This window comes from Vombatus ursinus, unplaced genomic scaffold (assembly GCF_900497805.2).
Source record: "Vombatus ursinus unplaced genomic scaffold, bare-nosed wombat genome assembly UNPS02014959.1, whole genome shotgun sequence".
Taxonomy (NCBI): Eukaryota; Metazoa; Chordata; class Mammalia; order Diprotodontia; family Vombatidae; genus Vombatus; species Vombatus ursinus.
Genome location: NW_020954737.1, coordinates 3,719,676 through 3,740,548, shown reverse-complemented (window position 1 = coordinate 3,740,548; position 20,873 = coordinate 3,719,676). Strand labels below are relative to the sequence as shown.

Genomic DNA, 20,873 nt, shown 5'->3' with positions numbered 1-20,873 from the left:
TCCTGTTTGCCATGATTTTCCAAAGATTACTGGCAGTAGTTCTTCCTTGCACTCTTTGCACCCTGGGATGGGATTCCCTGGGCTGAAGAATCAAAATCATTTAAAGGAACTAAGTGTTATTTTACTCTTTATTTATCTATGAGGGTTTCCTATTCCTTAAGCATGTTAGCTCTACCCTTTCCAGTTAAATAATTATTTTCCTTGATGGAGAAGACACAAAGGAATATTTGGAGAGGATTAATTAGGGAGGGTCATGGCCATCCCACGGCTCTTTAGCAGGTGGGTCAAACAACTCTGCTAGTCAGCCTTGCTCCCTCCCACTCTGCTAAGCAAAGAGAAATGAATCCATATTGTGGGTGCAGGAGAGTGGAAAGAACACTTGATTTGGAATCAGAGTGCTGAATAAATACCTATGGATGACGACCTATAGGGCAACCAATGGATTCATACATCATGTCAGAGAAATGATCTGTATTCCTCTTTGCCTAATTAGTGCAGGGCTTCACCTCTATGATCTAAGATGAGATGACTATACTGGGAAGAAAAGGAAGGGAGTCAAGCTGCCTGTCCTCAAGTACAGGGCAAATATCAGTTGCTGCAGTGATATGCAAATGCCCAAGACTGCCAAAGGAACAAGGACAAAAAATATTTATTTCTCAACCAGAAGTGTTAATATGAATGCAATAATATTGTGAAAAGAGGTATAAAATTTACTCTCACCAATTTGGAGCCCTAGAACTTAGAATTTTACAACAATTTACAATTTTAATGTAAGGAATCTCATATGTACATCCTACAAATATATCACCAAGCCCTCCCTCCTTCCCCAGGTGTGTTACATGTACAACACAGCTGGTTTTAAGCGTGGGCAGAAACGTTGCTGGGCTTTATCTGCAGAATAGAATTCTATGATTCCTGACCTTTACTTCAGCGTTGGGCTTTCTTCGGAGATGGAACAAGATTGTGGGGAGACAGATTGAAGCAGACAAGCCTTATAGAGTTTCCCAAGCTAGAAATAGTCAAGGACCTGCTGTCCTCTGTCTTTACTGCTGGTGTAGGTGACAGGGGTGGGGGAGGGGGAGGAGGGAAAGGAGCAGGGAGGGACCATTTTCTTCCAGATACGGGGAAGTAAATTGCTCCTAAACTTGCTTCCATCAGCATGTATGAGAATGGCCTGGAGAGAACTTTTTAGCCAGCGAGGTGACTGTAATGCTACCTCTCTGTCCTAACGAGCTGGCTCTGGAGGATGCCAGAGAGAGTTCCTGAATAAGAAGTATGTAAGAGGTTGACAGAATGCCAATCATGCCAGGCTTTTCTATTTTGTTTGTTTGTTTCCCCCCACCCCCAACCCTACTTTAAGGCACCGACCCTCTGTCCTAGTCCATTCTTTCTGATCTACCATCTACCTCACATACAATAGTGAACATTTTTTTTTCTCAAGGCATCAGTCTCCTCTCTCCTGTGCAAAGATAACAAAAGAAGTTTCCAGAGATTTCCAGCATCAAATTCAAGTGTTTAATCCAGAGTTTTTAAGGTTATCCTATTTCATTACCTGGTCTTCCTCATGTTCAATGATTCCGCGACTGAGGCTTTTTTCCTGATAGGAAAACATGTTACCTGCTCTGGGGCTTCCCCCTTCAAGTCTTACATAAGTTATCTCCAGCTGGAGGCACCTTCCCCACTGCTATCTGCCAGGGCAGGATCCCTCTCTCCTTCCCAAGAGTTATTTCTCATGTTTTCAAATCTCTTCTGTTCTCTCTCATCCACCACTTGCTAGTTCAGGTTATTTACAGAGACATGGGAGAGAGATGGGGGTGGAAAGAGAAGATGGCATTCAGACTACTTTATGTACCTGTGGTCCAAAAAGTCCACTCTGGTTCTAGGGAGCAATCCTCACAGAGGCCCCATGCTGCCCTTTCCTTTGAGATTTCCTCTAAGAGCTCTCTGTTTCAGGAAGCACTACCCAATCAGTTAATCCCTTCTCCTGTCCCGAGGACCAGCATGGGGCCTAGGAGTACTCACACAAATTCACAAGTTTCTGAAGCTAATTCAAAGCTATCCAATAAACATGAGAATGTATTATATGGTTTCTGTTGGCATCATATTCCCTTCAGTTTGGCACTGAAATGGCTTTGCATTTCCAGAGTACACATTGAGTAAATAGGAAGAGGGACAGGGGAGAACTCACTCATAATTCCTAACTCAGTTAATTCTTTTTGAGCTTCTACTGTGAGAGTATAATTGCATAATTATCTTTGAAGAGAAGAACTCGGTATAGTGCTATGCACAATTAATAAAGACTTCTGTATCATGACTATTTTGAAAGGCTGAAAATTTCAGAAACCATGTTTAGAGTCAAGGTGAGGTGATCCTGAGGGGAGGGGGTGAAGAGTTGGGGGAAGAAAAGCATTCCACTCACATGGGGCATGGAACATGATGAGGACAGAAGAGTGCTCCTTCACAAACTTGTCAAAGTCTTCATCTGTCAGGTGATAAACGACGCTTCCCTCATCTGCCCAGGCAGCCTCGGGGACCTGGGGCTGTGGTGCTTGTGGACTGGAAGACCAAAAATAGGTAGAGCTGAGTGGATGTCATCTGCCAGCCACAGGCTACAAAAAGGACCCTGCTGTCCTGCACAGACCCAAGCCCAGCCTCACTAATCTCAAGGGACAGTCAAAATGATGAGGAAAGCAATGGCTGTGACGTTGAAAACAACCAAAAACCAGCCTTGAGACTTAGGAAGAGGAAAAGAACAGCAGAGAGCCTTTCCTCCCCCTCTGCTCTTACCCAAACTGATGAACTTTGCTGGTATCCTATTACAGAGAGCACTTTTTTATATATGACTCAAATCAGCTTAGCAAATCCTGCCTCCTGTCAAGGATGTAGGGTTTGTTTGCTTTCTCTCTTTAGCAAAGGGGCAAATATCCAGCGAGAGCAAGGGACAGCCATTGTGAAAACTGGCTCCTGTGTTTGTCTCACTGTGTGGGGCTGGGGGAAGGAGGGAATAGAAAAGATGAGTTGAGAGAAGTTAAGACTGGGTAAGGCAAGGGCATAGAGGGGAAGAGGATTAGGATGGAGGTGTAATACCAGAGCAATTGGTTGTCTGCCCAAGGTAAGATAAGTCACCATGAAGGAAAAGGCCCATGAGAGTATGAAGGCTTATGAACCTTCACTATGACAAGGGATTTATGTGGACTTCCTACCCTGACAAAGCCTAAAAGCTCTTAAGTTCTCGGATGCAAGATTGCCTGGAAGCTCAAAATATCAGCACTGGTGACATGTATTCCCAGTTGCTTCCGTGCCACAAGCTTCATTTTCCAAACTGCATGTTTGCTAATACTTAAAACCAATTTATGCTGACAGATACAAAATGGAGCCAGTGCTATCTGATTGGACAAGTTTTCAGCAACAAAACCAAGGTTCCAGGAGAAGAATGTTCATAATTTTGTGGTCAATGAAATAAAACAGAATGCTCCTCATTTTCCACAGCAGGCTGGTTATGATCTTCTCCTCTGAGGTGCACTCTGACCCAGATCTCCCTGTCAGTCATGGATGGGAAGGGCATCGGATAGACAGAAAGGGCCCTTCTGCACCCTGATTACACAGCAGCCCTTTGGCAGTGGCAGACAACTGGGAATAAAGTAGATATTCCCCCAAGTGAGGAAAGGATGGTTCAACACATGGTAGAGGGTCAATGAAGGTAAATGAGTTGGGCAATCAATTCATCTTCACTGGGCCCATTTCCTCATCTCCAAAATAAAGGGACTGGACCAGCGGCCCCTGAAGTCCCTGATGCCTTTGAGTCTACTGTTCTGTCGATGTTTCTGTACTCTAAGAAATGATAGACGTGACAAGTTCAGCGAAAGACAGGGAGACTTTTATGAACTGATGCACTTAAGTAGGTAGAACCAGAAAAACAATGTACATAGTGACAAAATTGATATAAACAGAAAAAATAACAACAAAAAAGAAATTCAGTGCTGTACAATTATAATGATGAAGTTTGGTACCTAAAACGAGTTGAGAAAATTTACTTCCTTCCTTTTTTGAGGTGGGGGACTATGCATTTGGATTAATGAATATATTATCAGACACAACTGATTTAAATAGATAAAATGTTAGGCTTGGAGTCAGGAAAACTCAAATTTGGCCTCAGACACTTAACTAGTTTCGACTGCAAAATGGGAAAATACTAGCACTTACCTCTCAGGGTTGTTGTGAGGATCAAATGAAATAAATATCTGTAAAACACTTAGCATAGTACCTGGCACATTCTCCCCTCCCCTCCTCTGAACTGCTTTTTTTCCCCCCTTCTTTCTTTTTAAATCTTTGTAACAAGGGATAGCTTAGTGGGTAGGGAAGAGTGAAAGACATATTTAGAAGTAGATGTGATGTGAAAACAAATGACCAAAAAAAGAGGTAATTTTTAAAAGGGAGGCATGCAGAACACTTAAGCATACTTCTGTAGCCTTAATTGTCCTATCTCTATGGTAATCACAGAAAGTCTGCAGTCACACTGCTTCTGCATTCTTAGGTAGTTTCAATGACTTCTTGTAAGCACCTCTAGTTGTAGGAAGTACAAAAACTGCCAGAGGGCAAGTCATTTTTGTCCCAGAATGAGGCTTATTCCTGTATTTCTGATATTTAGTACCTCTGCTTTGCTCTAATTGACCTCTGAATCCTGGCCCTTTGCTCACTTCACAACAGGTTGGGGCAGATTCTCTCCTCTGCACCGTTGGAGCTAGACCTTTGTCCTGACAAATGATGCCCTGAACTAGTTCATCTCTGCACTGCCTTCTGGGTTCCCAGATGTCTGACTTATCATCACCAGAGATATCATGACTATCCTATATCTTTACTTGGACTTCCTGGTAACTAGGCTTGCTCCAATCAGCTCACCCCACAGACTCACTTTTTGCCTGGACTTTCTGGTTTCTATACCTATGGCTTGCTTCTGACCATTTGTACCCATGGAAGGTTTAATCCTGGGCTGCTGGTTCTGATCATCTGCCTCGTTTAATTTAGTTATCATTTATCTGCCAGTGTTACAGGACTATGAAAAGTCTGCACTTCTAAGATACTCTAAGAATAGGCACACAAGAAAACACAAATGAAAAAGGAACATAAAACCAGATACTCAGAATTTTATTTCAACAACAGCAAATCTCTTGGGGTACTATACCACCTCAGTTGCGTATTCCTATTTCTTCAGTTTCTCTTTAAAAATCTTATTTCTAGGGCTTCTTTTCCCTTCTCCCTTTGTTTCCTGGATATTGACAACTCACTCTTTTTGGCCAGTAATCTTCCCCTAAGCACAAAAGGTTGCTGAACCTTGATATTTTCCTATATTATGTGACTTTTGAGGCCAAAGGACCAATGGAGTTCACAAAATTTATCTATCCTGGTCAAAACGTCAGAGTGACTACATTTCTGAAACTCTGTTCTATAAAATTTTTTTCCCTATTTTTTCCCTCAATACAGAATCTGTCTATGTATGCTACTAGTACTTCCAAAACGTATGTATGCTACTAGTATTTCCAAAGGTATGTATGCTGCTAGTATTTCCAAAAGGTATGTATGCTACTAGTATTCCAAAGTGCCTATAGAAACTAACTGTTTGGTCTAAAAGCTGCTATGTTAATTCTGGCTAGTCTCTCACTTTGAGGAATTAAGTTTTCCATTTGGTCTAGGGAGAGCTGTTTCACATGGGTCCATAGAATATGTCAGTGGTATCTGCAAACCAAATCATTCCCTGAAGTAGTCTGTAGAAATATATTTTTATACTGAAGGACAAAAAACAACAGTGCTTTAAAAAAAAGTGTTAAAGGGGTCTTTTCCCCCCCAAAAAACTTATTTTTTTCCTAGTTTGCTTTTAGTGAGGAAAAATAAAATTACTTAGAATTATGTTTAGGCAAAAAATGTGTTATCATTTATTAATTTAACTCAACATTCTTGGTCTAGATAATTAGCAGAGGAGCTAGACCTAAGTAATGAGGAAGCAAGGATCGAGCTCTTCAGTATGGGATTGTACAGGCACATAATTCTCACATGGTGGTACTCCACAGAGTGAGAAAGAAAGAGTCAGTGTGGCCATGACCAACAAATCCATTCCAGAAATATTACACAAACACAAAGATAAAGGAAATTTCCATGTCCAGTTTTAGAAAATTACCCAGAGTCACCCACAATCTTCTGAAGTTTATACCACCTCTCCCTTGCCATGGCATTTGGAACAGATGGCTATTGATATCCAGGTATTTTATCCCACAGACTTGGAGAGTCATGAAAAGTAACAGCTTTTTCTGGTTCTTTTTCACTTCTAGCATACTTAACTGTAAAGCACCTGAGAGCTTTGGTCTGAACAGGAAGTTTAGGGGATCAACTGTGGCTAGAACATCCCACAGAAAGGATCACAGTCATCCATCAAGACTTTGGCAGACCTAAATGAGGACTGAAAACAGCTGGCAAGTCACTGTAGCTCCTACTCTGTCTGGCTTCCTGGCAGGAGTGTGGGTAGTGCCCTCTATGCTCCAGTCCAGAACAAAGTGGCTACATATTCCCACTCCATGACATTCTATCTTCCAGATCTGTGCCTTTGCCTAGTTTATCCCTCATAGCTGCAATGCTCTCCTTCATAACCTCTGTCTTCTTTGGAATAAAAATTCCCCAGATTAATGCAAAGCAGCTTAGAGTCCATGTGGATGGAAAATACCTTTTTCTGGACCAGCCTTTGTTCTAGAAGCACATAAAGGCCCAGCCTGAGGCTATGGACAAACACTAAGTTACTCTGGGAACTACCACATCATTAATTTAACTTTAAATATTTAATCTTGGAGACACAATGGCACAGTGCAAAGAATAAAAAAGAGGTGGGTTCAAGTTCAATCTTTGACAAGACTCAAGTGAAACCTAGACTATATTTGCTCAATTGGAAAGGACTGTAAGATGACTGAAGGTCTAACATTTGAATGAGGGAGAAGAAACCAGTGTCTCTTTAACACTTTCAAAGAGCATTGAGGAATTTAATTAAGAAAAACAGAGGACCTGGGGGGTAGACTGGTTCTGTTCTGACAGTTTTAAGAGGGCAAAAAGAAGGGAAGGGAAAGAAATAAACATATTAGTGTAGAAAGGAGGGGGGGAGGGGAAAGGAGGAAACTGATATTTTTCAAAATTGGAGTGCTTAAGAAATAGTGTACAGATACATGGAGGAAGGGGTGGGGAAGAGTGGACATAGGATGAACCTCACTCTTATCTAGACTGAACAACTTATACACAAAGTGGCTGGTGGAGAAATACATCTAGCTCAACAGGAAAGCAGGCAGAGACTGGGCAATGGGGCTTAAAGAAGGATAATACTGGCGGGATGCAAACAAACCAATGTCCTGATCCTGAAGGAGGGATTAAAAGAAAAGACTATAAATTAAGGGGGTTGCCCATCCATTGGAGAATGGCTGAACAGATTGTAGTGTATAAATACAACGGAATATTGTTGTGCTGCAAGACTAATCACAGCAATGGCCAACGACCTCTCCAAAGGGCCTATGATGATGCATGTTACCAACTTCCAGACAGATGCATGATGAACTCAAGATGCAGAAAGAGACACATTTTTGGACACGGTCATGGTGCAGATTTATTTTGCTTAACTATGTATATTTGTAACAAGTTTTTTTTTTTTAATTTTTTTCTTTCTGTTTTCAATTGGTGTAGGTTTGGGGAAAGGGATATTGATGGTGATGTCACAGAAAAGGAAAGAAAAAAAAAGAGTGTCATTGAAATATTTCTTTTTCTTTAACATAACTTTTTAAAAGTATCCATAGAATACAAGGAAATTCAGAAGAATGCAGTTTTGAAAGCAATGTGTTGAACTTACATATTTTTTTCAAAGGCAAGTTACTACTTGGAAAAGAGATTCAGTTTTGTATACGATACTCTTTATGTTTTTGTTTTAAATGTGAAAATGTTAATTTTTTTTGTAAGCTTGTTAAGTTCAGAATAAAAAAACTAAATAAAAATGCAAAAAACAACTATTCTGAACCTCAAGTTCCTTAATCCACCAAACCCTTCACCTCCACTCTCAAATCTTGACTGCTGTATTACTGTGAACACTGATGGCAACTGGCATGAGCTCCTGCACTCACTGTCTATACTTCAACATATCTTTGTTTCTATGACCATCCTTTCCTCTAGTCTCGGAGGAAGGAGTAGTGCTGAACCCTCTTTAAGGAGAATTTCTTTGTCAGTGCCCTGGATCACATTCTTTTTTAAATCCTGAGACATCTAGTATTGTTTGTATTTTTCCAGAATTTTCATTCTCTTCCCACCAGCTACTTCTCCTGTGTTCAAACAAGCTCAGGTCCCCCCTTTTATGTAGTCTTGTTCCCTGCTCCAGTTATTGGCCCAGTTTTTTTTTCACTTTGCTGCCAAACTTCTTGAATGAGTGGCTATTATACCACCCTCTACAACTCCCTGCGATCTGGCTTCCATCCCTATCACTCCACTGAAACACATCCTCAAAGTTCATCAATTACTAGTGAACTGACAATACTTTGCACCTTTGAGATTCTCCTTGACTTCATGATCACTGGACCAAAGATTTGGAGCTGGAAGTGATCTTGATGCTGACTGCTCCCTCAACCTTTAACTTCTCTTCCTTTGGTTTCTGTAATATTACAATATGCTAGTTCTCTTCTTGCTTCTCCGATAGCTTTATTTTTCATCCACCCAGTTGCTGGGAGTAGCCCCTAACTCAGCTCTGGTTTTCAGTAAAGAAATATTCACTGTTCTTCATAGAATGTATACTCTCTTTGGCATGTATTTCAATGGTGACAGCTTTCTCATTTATATGTCTAGCCTGACCTCTCTCTCTTATGCTCCAGTCCAACATTTTGAACTGTTCACTTGACATTTCTTCTTAGATGTATCTGTATTCTCCATAAACTCAACACATCCCAAACTTATCCTTCTGGCCAATTTGGTTCAATGACCTTATTTTTGAAAATGGCACTATTAAAGAATTATAGATGTTAGAGCTGGAAGAGAGCTTAGAGTTGAGTCTAGTCAACTGGTATTTATTCAGAGGCAGTGAGAAGGTATAGTGGATAGAACATAAGGCCCAAAGTCAAGAAGACCTGAGTTCAAATCCAGCTCCAAACACTTACTAGCTGTATAATCGTAGAGAAATCATTTAACCTGTTTGCCTCAGTTTCGACATAATGGGGATAATAATAGCACCTACCTCCCAGGGTTGTTGTGAGAATCAAATGAAAGGTTTTAAAAAAATGCTTAGCACAGTGCCTGGCATATAGAAGGTACTATATAAATGTTAGCTGTCATCACAGCACACTTTGTGCCAGCCACTCTACTAAGTGCTGAGGATATAAAAAAGAGGCGAAAAACACAACATCTGCCATCAAGGAGTTAACAAATGGAAGAGACAACATATAAACAAGTCTGTACATACAAGGTATGTACAGGGCAAATGGAAGGTAATCTCAGCAGAAGGCACTGGTGGAGGGGATGGAGGAAGTGGACCAGAAAAGACTTCCTGAATAAGTAGGATCTGAGGTGAGTCTTGAAGGAAATCAGGGAAGCCAGGAGGTGGAGGTGAGGAGGGACAGCATTCTGGGCATAGGGGTCCTCTAATGCACAAGCATAGAACTGGGAGAGGGAGTGCCATGTTCAAGAACAGCAAGAAGTTCAGTGTCACTGGATCTTAGAGTTTATGGAGAGGAATAAAATGTAAAAAGACTGGAAAAGCAGAAAGGGGCCAGGCTGTGAAAGGTTCTAAAAGCTCTTCAAATAGAGGATTTTACATTTGACACTAAAGGCAAGAGGGAGCCACTAATGTTTGTTGAGTAGGAAAGTGAAATGGTCAAACGTGCACTTTAGCAGCTAAATAGACCAGAAATCATCTAATCCAACTGAGGGCAACAAAGGCAATGTATCTTGACCAAAGTCACACATCAAAGTAGTAGTAGAGTAAAACTAAAGTGTTTATCTCCATGATACCAAGCTAACTACTACAGACTAAGAGTTTTCCACATCTGAAACAGAGCATTCTCTTTCCTTCATTCCCTACATCAAAGCATTTACTGATGCCTATCAAGTCTTCCTTTTCAATGTCTCTGGTATTTATTCCTTTCCATTGTCAGGGATACATTCTTAGGGCTTATAAACCTTCATCTGCTCTTTTTCTGATTATTGCAGCAGCATTCTAACAGGCTTCCCTGATCTACACTACATTCTTCTACAGATTAAGCTTCCTAACTTACTTATTAAATCAAATAATTCTACCTCTAAACAACCTCAAATGGCTCTTAATTTCCCAAAGAAGAAAGAAAGTCCAAATTTCTTAGCATGGCATCCAAGGATTTTCATTGTCTAGCCCCAGCCAACCCATCCGATTTTCTAAATATTCCCCCCACAGTCTGATCTTAAGCAATGATGAGCTCCATACTGCCTCTAATAATGCTAGTTTTCATTTTAACTCTTCTTGAGCTATTCTCTCCAGTCTGAAATGTGCTTCTCTCTCCCTTCCTAATCTCTCATGTATACAAAAGTAACTACAATAAAGGTCAAATATTTGACGTGTGCCACATGCAGATTTAAGTGCCATAAAAATTTAAAAGACAGAGAGATCACTTCTACCCAGGGTGCTCAAAGAAAATTGTATGGAGGAATGAATTGTATGGAGGAGATAGGAATTGAGCTTTAAAGGATGGATAAGTGGAGAAGCATTCGGGGATGGGGAATGGAGGTAACCTCGAAATGCTATGATATTGGTACGTATATGTATTAGCTCTCCAAATACATGGCAAGGACTGTGTCAGTCTTTGTGTCTCTACTAAACTTAGCACAGTGGTTTACAAACTGTAGGTTCTGAGCGAAGGAATGAATAAAGCAAGGGTAAGGGCCCTAGAGTAAGGCCTCCCAAGTTTGGCAATAAAAGAGAAAGATCTCTTTCTCTGGGTGTTAGGGACATATCTGAAGACTTCAGAAGACAACTGATTCAAGAGAACTGGCAAGATTAGCTGGGCCACCATCCTACACTGTTCCAGGCCACCCAATCCAAATATACTGACACTTTACTCAAGTATGTCACAGACCAATGGGGACAGCTGGAACCCTACTGAATTCTTCACCCAAATAGGCCACCTGTTAGAACTAAATGAATCAAAAGAACCCAGTATTGACCAGGACCCCAATCTGGGGAAAACTTTTAAGGACAGATCTTCCCCATTATCCCCACTACCCACTTCCCACCCCCACCCTTAATGTTCCTCCTAAGCAAAAGAACATTACAGGGCAGGGCAAGATAGATGCCCTCCCTTTGAGAACTACATGTACATATTCCTTGAAGTGCAAAGACTTACTTCTTCATCCATTCCACAATGTCCTTGGCTGTGGACCTATAGTTTTCATACTGGAACAGAAACTTCCCTTTCCTGTGGAATGTGGAGACACAAAAGGGGGCTCAGCTCAAGAATTGGGGCAAGGGGTATTGAAGAGGGATATAAGGGGAATAAGTGCCACTGGGGAAGAGGAATGGCACTTAAGACTAGGGAGCTGGGGACTTACTCAAAATAGCAGATGGTGGGGTAGCCACGGACATCATACTCTTCCTTGATGTGTTCAAATTCAGAGGAGTAGACATTCATCCCAGCCAGCACCTGGGTGAACAAGGAAGGAATGGACTCGTCTGCCCTCTACCCCAATATATCCCATATCTTGTCCCAGAGTCTCTAACTGGGGCTAGTAACTCCTCAAAGTGGGAGAAAGAATTTCCAAAGGCTCCTCAGACAGATGTGGGAGTGCTGAGCATCCCAGGAACATAATGGGAGAAATAAGGGAACTAGTTTAGAATTAGGCATTGAATAGTTATTGGTAACTAAGAGCTGACTTCAAGGGATCCTAAAAAAAAAAACACAAAACATCAGGAACTACCTATGCTTATGCCCCTGCACTCCTCTCTTGATCCATAATATGTTTGCCTTCCCCTATTCATGAATAAACTGAATTTATCCGTGGATCAACTCTCATGTAAGCAGGAAAGATGACTGAGGCAGAATGCTTTCCCAATTATCAAATTCAATATAATTTTTGACATGATATTGTTGTTTCTCCATTTGTTCCCATTTTGCCCCATTCTCACCACTGGATTTCTGCCTAAATCTTGAATATCGGTACCTGCTCACCTCCTAGATACTTAGTTCATTTGTTCCTTGACCATCCATCTAGCTCTCACCCATGGCTTTTGACCTCATTGCTTTTGAGTACTCCACAATGACACAACTGTTGTTGATCCCTAGCCTGATTCTTGACACCCACATATTCTTTTTGTATTTTTTCCAGTACCTTTTCCTGTTTCACATTTATAACCCGCTGCAACCCAAGATGTAGGTCCCAATAAATCCAGATATATACAACTTCTAGATGTAAAGATTTACCAACTTCATTATTAATGGTCATTGGAGTATATGTGTAAAACATGGAGAAGAATGGGCAAAAGATGAACAGAATGGGAGGCATTAATGGGTTGAGATCTGCAATGTCAAAGGGATTACCCTCATAAATAAGATCACCGGTCCACTGAAGTATTAGAATATTATACTAAAGGCATTGCCAGTGCCAGAAACAAAAAGAATTTAAAATTTCCTCAAAATTTAGGCTTCCTATTCCTCTTCTTGTGCAACAGGGGACTTTTGGTCTGTGGTCCAGCTCCCCAGAAAGAATTTTGATGTTAATTTTCAATAAAGGGAGATAGATGGTAAAATTATGGAACAGAAATGTCTGCCAAGAGAGATGCTGTAAGAGTGAAAGGAGTGCTCAGATTTTTATAACCCAGCCACTGCTCAGATTTTCACAATCTAGCCAATAGCCCACAGATGCTCAGAATCCTTAAGAGTCTGGCTAATATGGTAATCTTCAATAAACCTTGTTTTTGGCTGAAAAAAAAAAGAGTGAAAAGGGTGAGGAACTTCATTGCAATGTGGGTAGAAATGCTGTAGAAACATGCAGAGGGGACCCAGGAAGCAGAGTTTTGATGTAAAGAAAGAAAATCTAAATAGCTCTATGTGAATTTCCATTGTACTGTGATATAACTCAGGAATTGTAACAGATGTTAAATGGACTCAGAATCCCATTGGGAATCTAAATCTTCTTAACTGGCTTCTCCCTCTTTAGGAAAAAATACTCTCAACTCATTTCTTTTCTGCTATCTACTTTGGCTTACTACAGACCACCTACATATCAAGAGTTCAAGCAAATCTGCAATAGAACTTATCAAGGAATTCTACTTCCTGAGGCAGTCCAATTCATTTTTACATCATTGTAATCATTACAGAAGAATTTACTTACATCAAAGTCATTCTGTTCTTCCTGATAATTGGTTCAGAAGCCTGTTTCAGTGATAGCTATCTGGAAGTTATTTTTTTTTATGTCTACCTGGCAGATTAATTTAGGCAGATTAATCTGCCTAAAACAGTTTTTAATTATCATCACTTGCTAAAAATAAAAAATTAAAAAACAAAAACGAATCAACCTAAAACCTACAAGAGAATTCTGAACTACAAAAGCCTGAACAGAGGAATTCAATTCTCTTTATATTGTTGACTCTAATCTGTTTTCCAGCCTTATCTCTCTGTACAGGCAAAGTCTATATAATGACGCCTCAACCAACATCGTTTTACAATAACTTGGTGAATATATTATAACCAAAATCCAATGTTACTTTGTGCTATCTCCTCCTGTTCTCTCCGTCATTCACAGAATTTCAGGGTTGAAAAAGATCTCAGTAGCCGTCTAGTCGAACCCACACTTGAAAAAGAATCCCCACTAAAGCATGCCTGATGGGAGGTCGCTTAAAATTCGCTTGAAGACTTTCAATGAGAAGGAAGCCACTACTTCCCGAGGCAGCCCCATTCATTTTTACATCATTGTAATCATTACAGAAGAATTTACTTACATCAAGCTGAAATTTGCCTCCTTGAAACTTGCACTCAATTGTTCCCAGTTACTGCTAAATGGAGACTGAGTAAGTTTAACCCCTTTCCACATGACAGACTTTCAAGTGCTTGAGATGGCTATCATCCTACTCCCTCACTTCTGACGCCTTCCTTCTCCAGGATGGATATTTCCAGTTCTTTCAACTGCTCCTCATCTCGGGCGGACTTGAGAGCCCTAATTATTCTGACTACCTTCTGAAGGATGTTCTCTGACTTATCAACACCTTCTCTTTAACTGTAGTCATCAGAAGTGAACACAATAGCTCAGATGTGGTCAAACCAGAGTAGCACATAGAGCGCTGATCACGTCTGTACTCCTGGAAGCTATTCTTCTTTTAATGCAGTCCAAGATTGCATGAGCTTTTTTTTAGCAGCCATGGCACACTGTTGACTTATACTGAGCCTCCAGAACCTTTTCAGATATTGCTGCCTAACTATGCCTCCTGTATCTTGTGATAAAGAAACTGAGTCCCATGTTAAGACTTTATATTTATCCTTATTAAATTTCATCTTATATCCAACCCAGTGTTCTAGCTTGTCAAGGCCTTTTCTGGATCCTGACTTGATCATATGCCGTGTTAGCTATCTCTCTCTTCCAGCTTTGCATCATCAGGAAATTTGATAAGAATGCTGTTTTTAACCAAATCATGGAAATTTTAAACCATACAGAGCCAAATATAGACACACATCTCCTTCCAAGCTGACATCTAACCACTAATTACTGGTCTTTGAGTCTGACCATTCAACCAGCTCCAAACTCATCTCAATGGACCACCATCTAGCCCTCATCTTTCTATCTTGTCCACAAGAATAGCAGTGCTAAAACACAGGTAAGCTGTTGTTGTCATTCAGTTGTTTCAGTCATATCCAACTCTTCGTGACCCCACTTGGGGTTTTTTGGTAAAGATACTGTAGTGGTTTGCCATTTCCTTCTCCAGCTCATTTACAGATGAGGAAACTGAGGTAAACAGAGTTAAGTGACTTGCCCAGGGTCACAGAGCTGGTAAGTGTCTGAGGCTAGGTCTTGAACTCAGGTCTTCCTCACTCCAGGGCTACAGATCTATTCACTGTGTCACCTAGCTGCCCTTAGGTAAACTATGTCACATTACCATGATCTACTAGTTTAGTGACCCTGGCCAAAAAGTTAGTTTGATGTCATCAGTTCTTTATGAAGCCATAGTGGTTCTTTGTGACCACCATTTCTTTTCTAGATGTTTGCTAACAAACGTTCTAAATACGTTCTAAAATTTTCCAACAAATTGAAATCAAGCTCACTGGAAGAGATTCAGTCCTCTTCCCTTTTTTGAAGATTGGGCAAAATTTGCCTTCTCCAGCCTTCCAATGCTACCACTATTCTTTATAGTTTTTCAAATAACAATGACTATGGCTCAGCAATCACAACTGTCAGCTCCTCCAGTACCCAAGGATATAGTTCATACCGGGTCTTATGACATGAATTCATTATAGGAAGTTAAAGTGTTCTTTTTGTTGTTGTGGTTCAGTTGTTCAGTCATGTCTGACTCTGTGACCTCATGGACTATACTGTACATGGGTGGTTTTTTTTGTGGCAAAGTAATTGTGGTTTACCATTTCCCTCTCCAGCGTATTAAGGCAGAGGGTAAGTGACTTGCCCAGGGTCACACAGCTAGTAACTGTCTGAGGTTGGAGATGAATCTTCCTGACTGCAGGCCCAGCACTCTATCCACTGAGCCACCTAGCTGCCTCCTAGTGTTCTTTTACTATCACCTCATTTATCTTGGGCATCACATCTCTACAAGCAGTTTTTGCTTTTTCAAGGAAAATTTGGTCATTTTTCTTGGCAGAGAAAATAGGAAAAAATAGGCACAAAGCAGTTCTCCCTTCTCTTTGTTGTTAGTCATCACCATCCAACACACCCTGAAAAGCAGTGCTCTTTCTCCTTTAATCCTTTCTCCCAACATAGCTAAAACAAGGACTCCTTTTTAATTGTGCTCTCTCCTCACCGCCTGAGCTCATGCTGAGCTTCAGCACTCCTGACACTATTCTGGCAGGACTATGCCACCCTTTTTATTCATAGCGTTTCCTGCCCTTGTCTCCTTCTCCAGCACGGATCTTTAAAAACAAACAAACCAAAAAAAACTAAATTGGTTGGTGAGATCATTATGTATTCACACTGGTTTCTTTATACATCTGTCTGTTTCTAACTCATTGTAACTGTTTCCCTTTGAACCTTCAGACTTTTCCTTCTTGAGAGTTGCCATGTGGCCTGCACTTGCCTCTGTCCATAAAATGATTCTCCAAAATCTCTCCTCAATTTGAGGGCGTACTTAAGGATATGTGTGGCCTTCCTCTCCTCTGTTATAATCTAGGTAGGCATGGTTAACTATCCCCAGCAACAAGCTCCTCCCTGTTGTGGAGAAGCAGATCCAAAACAGAATCCTTCCCCCTTTGTTTGCTCTTCTCAATTTTGAAAAACGAAATTAGATGCTCTGCCTTTCGTCGAGAGAGTGAGAGTAAGACAAAGCATGGGCACATTCCAGCAGATGTCTGGATAACTGAAGTCTGCCACCACTTTTAAATCATACCTCTTGACAAGTCTTGGGTTGTGTTTTCCAAACTTACTTCTTTTTTCTATCCTAGTTTCCTTTTCTTCCCTCCCCTCTAAACCTCACCTCTTCAACTTTGTTCCTATTGAACTGTACCTTGTGTAACATTTCACTTAATTTCATGGATTTTTTTTTTTTGGCCTAATTCATGAGATTCAGCTTACCTAAGTAGGCTGTGGCTATTCCATTCTAAATGACCTCTCCTCCCCATTCAAATTGTTTCTTTTTACCCTGTGTCAGAGATACTATAGAGCAGAGGTTCTTAATCTATTTTTTTTTTTTGGTCATGGATCCCTTTGGCAGTGATGAATCAGAAAATGTTTTTAAATGCCTAAAATACATAGGATTGCAAAGGGAACCAATTATATTGAAATACAACTATTAAGTTTTTTTTTAAAGGTCACAGACACCAGATTAAGAACTCCTTTAGTGTAGACCAGGCCTGTACAATCTGAGGCCCACTAGTGGATTTCAGCTGGCCCCTAGGTTGTGCAGGCCTAGTGCAGAGTATTATAGCACTGAGTAAGTGTTTAGGATTCTATCTCCTTAGAAGTCATGAGATATAGTAGGAACAACAATGGATGTAGAGCTGGGAGGACCTGGGTTCAAGGCCTAGCTTTACTTCTTACATACATGACCTTAAGCAACACAATTGTTCATGATCACTTCATCTGTAAAATGAGGGGAGTGGCCTGGATCTGGGGTTCTTAGCTTAGCGGGGTTACGTGAATTTGTTTTCTAAAAATATTTTGATAATACTATTTCATTATAATTGATTTTTTTATAATTTTATTTTACATAATTATAAACATTCTGACAAGGACCCTATAGAGTTCAGCAGACTGCCAAAGGGGCTGTCCACCACACACTAACAAGTTAAGGGCTCTTGGACTAGATCTCTGCATGGTGCCTCCCTACTCTTAATTCTATATTCACCACACATGCCTTGTGCCCTCTTGCCTCTTTTTTCGTGCTGTTTCCCCTGCCTGGAATGTTCTTCTCTCCTCTCTGCCAAATCTGACTCATCCTTCAAGGTTCTGTTCAATCTCTTCCACTTAATTTCCTGACCTGAAGTAAGCATTTCTCCAAACTACTCTGAAAGACTCTCCATCTGACAAATGTTTGCTGAGAGACTACCATGTGCTGCTATTGGGTAAGCTGTAAAGGCAATCAAGACTAGGTTCTGAGCCTGTGGTGGTGGCAAAGGAGGTAAGACAAGTGGATACATACACTTGATATGGTAATATAAGATGGTGCAAAGCACTCTTGATGTTTAAAGGAAAAAAACAAGTACTGGTTGCACAAAGGAAGGTAAACTTTATGGATAAGATGATAGCACTGATGTATAGGAGTTTGGTAGAAAATGGAAGGAGGGCATTGCTTGCAGAGGGAATAGGAAGAGGAAAAGACACTACAGCAAGAAAGTGAGATTTGTTCAGGGAACAGTGTAGTTCAGTTTGCATGCCACACAAAGGACGCGCAGTAGAGTAATGGGATACAAAGTTGCAAAAAAACCTTGAATGACAGGCTTAAGAAGTATGGGCATTAATCTGTATGCAACAGAGAGCCACTGAAAGTTTTTGAGCCAGGGAACAGAATAATCAATGTCATGGCTAAAGAACCTGGAGGCAACATGCAGTATGGATTGGAGGGAAGAAGTCAGAAGCAGGGAGACCAGGGAGAAAGCTGTTACAGTACTTCAGAACTAAGGTAATAAGCAAGGATAGTGAAAGTAAAATAGAAAGAGAGGTACAGATATGAGAGACATTACAGAGGAAGACTATACACGGTGGGTGACTAATGGGATATAGCAATGCAGAGGAGGAAGAAAGAAAACATGGTCCTAACGCTTCAAGCTTGAGTGCCTGGGAAAATAAGGATGCTCCTGCCAAAACAGGGGGTGAGGAAAAACGAGCCATTTTGGGGTGCCAGACAAGGGGATCTGACCAACCCAGGGCAATCAATGCAAATGGCATTAACGATCTTAGATAAATTCTGAGGTGCTGCTGGGACACTTAAGTGAAAATTTCCAGTGGGGATTGGAAATGTGGACCTGGAGTTAAATATTTAGGAGAATATCCATAATAGAAGCCAAAGCTAAAACCGTGGGAGTGGAAGAGAACATGGAGAAACAGCCCACAGAGGAGAAAAGCAGGGATAAGGACAAAACTTTGGAAAACACCTATCTACAGGAGGTAGGAAGAGTCTACTTAATTTAAAATTAAGAGTTCATATTCATCTAAACTGGTAATTCTTAAATTGTGCATATCATGGTTCCATAAATTATGCACATCATAACTGAATGTTTTGTGGCAAAATCACTTACCCAAACACAGCAGTAAGACTGTTTATTGTTAATTCTGAGGGGACGTAATGACTAAATTTGGAATGCTTTTTCCATCCTGTCGCTTAGTGTTTATATGCAAGCCAGTCACTAATTTTGCATTTCTCCATCCTCTTGATAAAATGGTGAGACGCAGTTTTAGGATGTGGAAATATTTCCATTTTGCAAGATATCTAGCCAAAAACCTCACCATGATTTGCAAATGTTGTCAAATAAACATCCATTTTCAAATGCTACTAACATGCCTAGACACATATATAAAAAATGTGCTGGAAGCATTAGAAAATATCTGATGGCTATGAGGACCCACAATTAAGAAAGTACAAGTGACTCTTTCCTGCTCTTGATCCACAGGTCCTCCCCTTTTAACTGCTGTTTCTGCAACACCAGCAGTATCACAAGGGTTATCTCATCAACCTCCTTAACTAATCAAATTCTGCAACCAATTCATCAGATGGAAAATTTTCATTTGCAGACTAGATGAAATTTGAAGACTAGGAAATATTTGATCAAGCATTTTAAAAAAGCTATTGCTTCTAGACTGGCAAGAGGTTTAAAAATTTTGAGATCTTCATATTCTTTATCCAGCAGATACGCATTGAACAAATTGCTTTAGAAGTGGAGTGTGCATGGATAAGAGACGTAAGCAAAAGGAATGAGTGAAGCAGTATCTTGAAGCCCTCAGAGATGAAGGAGCAAATGTGCTGGAAGGGCAGTCCAAGAAGAGGAAATAAACTCTGATAGTGCCTCAGTTAGTACTTCACAGAAACACCGAAATGGCAGGAACACACACATCCCAGAGTACAGATCAGCTGTAACACACGGGGAACCCTACAGAAGAGGGGGAGCAATGAAGTATTCATTTTGCTCATAGGCAATGCAGGGGACACAAAGTGCAAAAGGGAGGGGATAACAGATAAATATCCGAATATTAGGGCAACAAGATAGCCACTCTGATTTCAACTTGCTTATTAACTATATCTTAAATTAGATATGCTCCAAAAGATTTACACAAGAGCGAAAGTATCCACAGGACTAACTGCCCAGAAGGTATCAGAACTAGGGGCCCAGGCAAGGTCAGGAAGGCCAGATAGTCATTAGGCATGAGGTCAGACTAGGCCCAGACCTTGTCACAAAACAGCTATGGGTCTGGGATCAGGAGACATTTTAAGAGTGGCTATGAACTAATAACTCAAGTCAAATATAAAAAAGTAGATTTGGAAAACGGGTAGGCAGGTAATGGCTTAAAAGTTAGGCCGGTCATATAGGCAAGAAGTAAAAAATCTGAATAGATAAATAACAGGGATCAGGAACTAAAAAATGAGCTCTCAAGGGTCTGGAACCCATTCACGGAGGCTGGTTTTTTAAAATGGGGGGAGGGGAGGTCAGAGGTAAGGAAACTGGATAATAAAGAATGGAAAACAAGGGTTCTTGAATTTAGAAAAGCAATCTGGGTAACAAGTATGGGACATTAGCCACTAGCCACAAAGGAGATTCTAATACATTAGAGTTTTAATAAAGGGCTATATGAGTCAGGAGTTCTCTATATATAAGAAATTCTCAAAAGGAACGCATTTCTAAAATTCATTTGTAAAGTGATACATGGTGGCTAAGTTTTTAGTATAGCTCACAAAGGTCTATTTAAGCCATAAAAGGCAGCAGTGTTTCTACAGAAAAATGAGTTCAGAACTCCAACCTGGGAACTCAAAGCATACATCTCTGCCCCACCTCCTGATGCTACAGAAGGAAAATCCCCCCTCCACCAGTTCTTTTCACTCCCTACACTGTTTATTCCACTTGTAAAAGCAATGGGAATGGGCACTCCTTCAGTTCCAAACTACTGGTGGTGGTTACTATGAACTGGATGGAACTAGGGCTTGGGCCACAGCAGAGAAAGAGCAGGAAGGTGAGGCCCCAGGCAGGAAGCTGAGGCCCCAG

At 40.7% G+C, this 20,873-nt stretch overlaps 1 protein-coding gene across 1 annotated transcript in view; it reads right to left on the bottom strand.

Annotated features, from left to right (window-relative positions):
* PDIA5 (protein disulfide isomerase family A member 5) overlaps nt 1-20,873 on the bottom strand; it is a 172,357-nt gene that overhangs the window by 47,587 nt on the left and 103,897 nt on the right. Inside the window, exons 9-11 of the mRNA XM_027845336.1 lie at nt 11,581-11,672; nt 11,376-11,447; nt 2,420-2,556 (exon numbers count right to left, since the gene is read on the bottom strand). Coding sequence (XP_027701137.1) covers nt 2,420-2,556; nt 11,376-11,447; nt 11,581-11,672 — 301 coding nt within the window. The remainder of the gene's footprint in view (nt 1-2,419; nt 2,557-11,375; nt 11,448-11,580; nt 11,673-20,873) is intronic.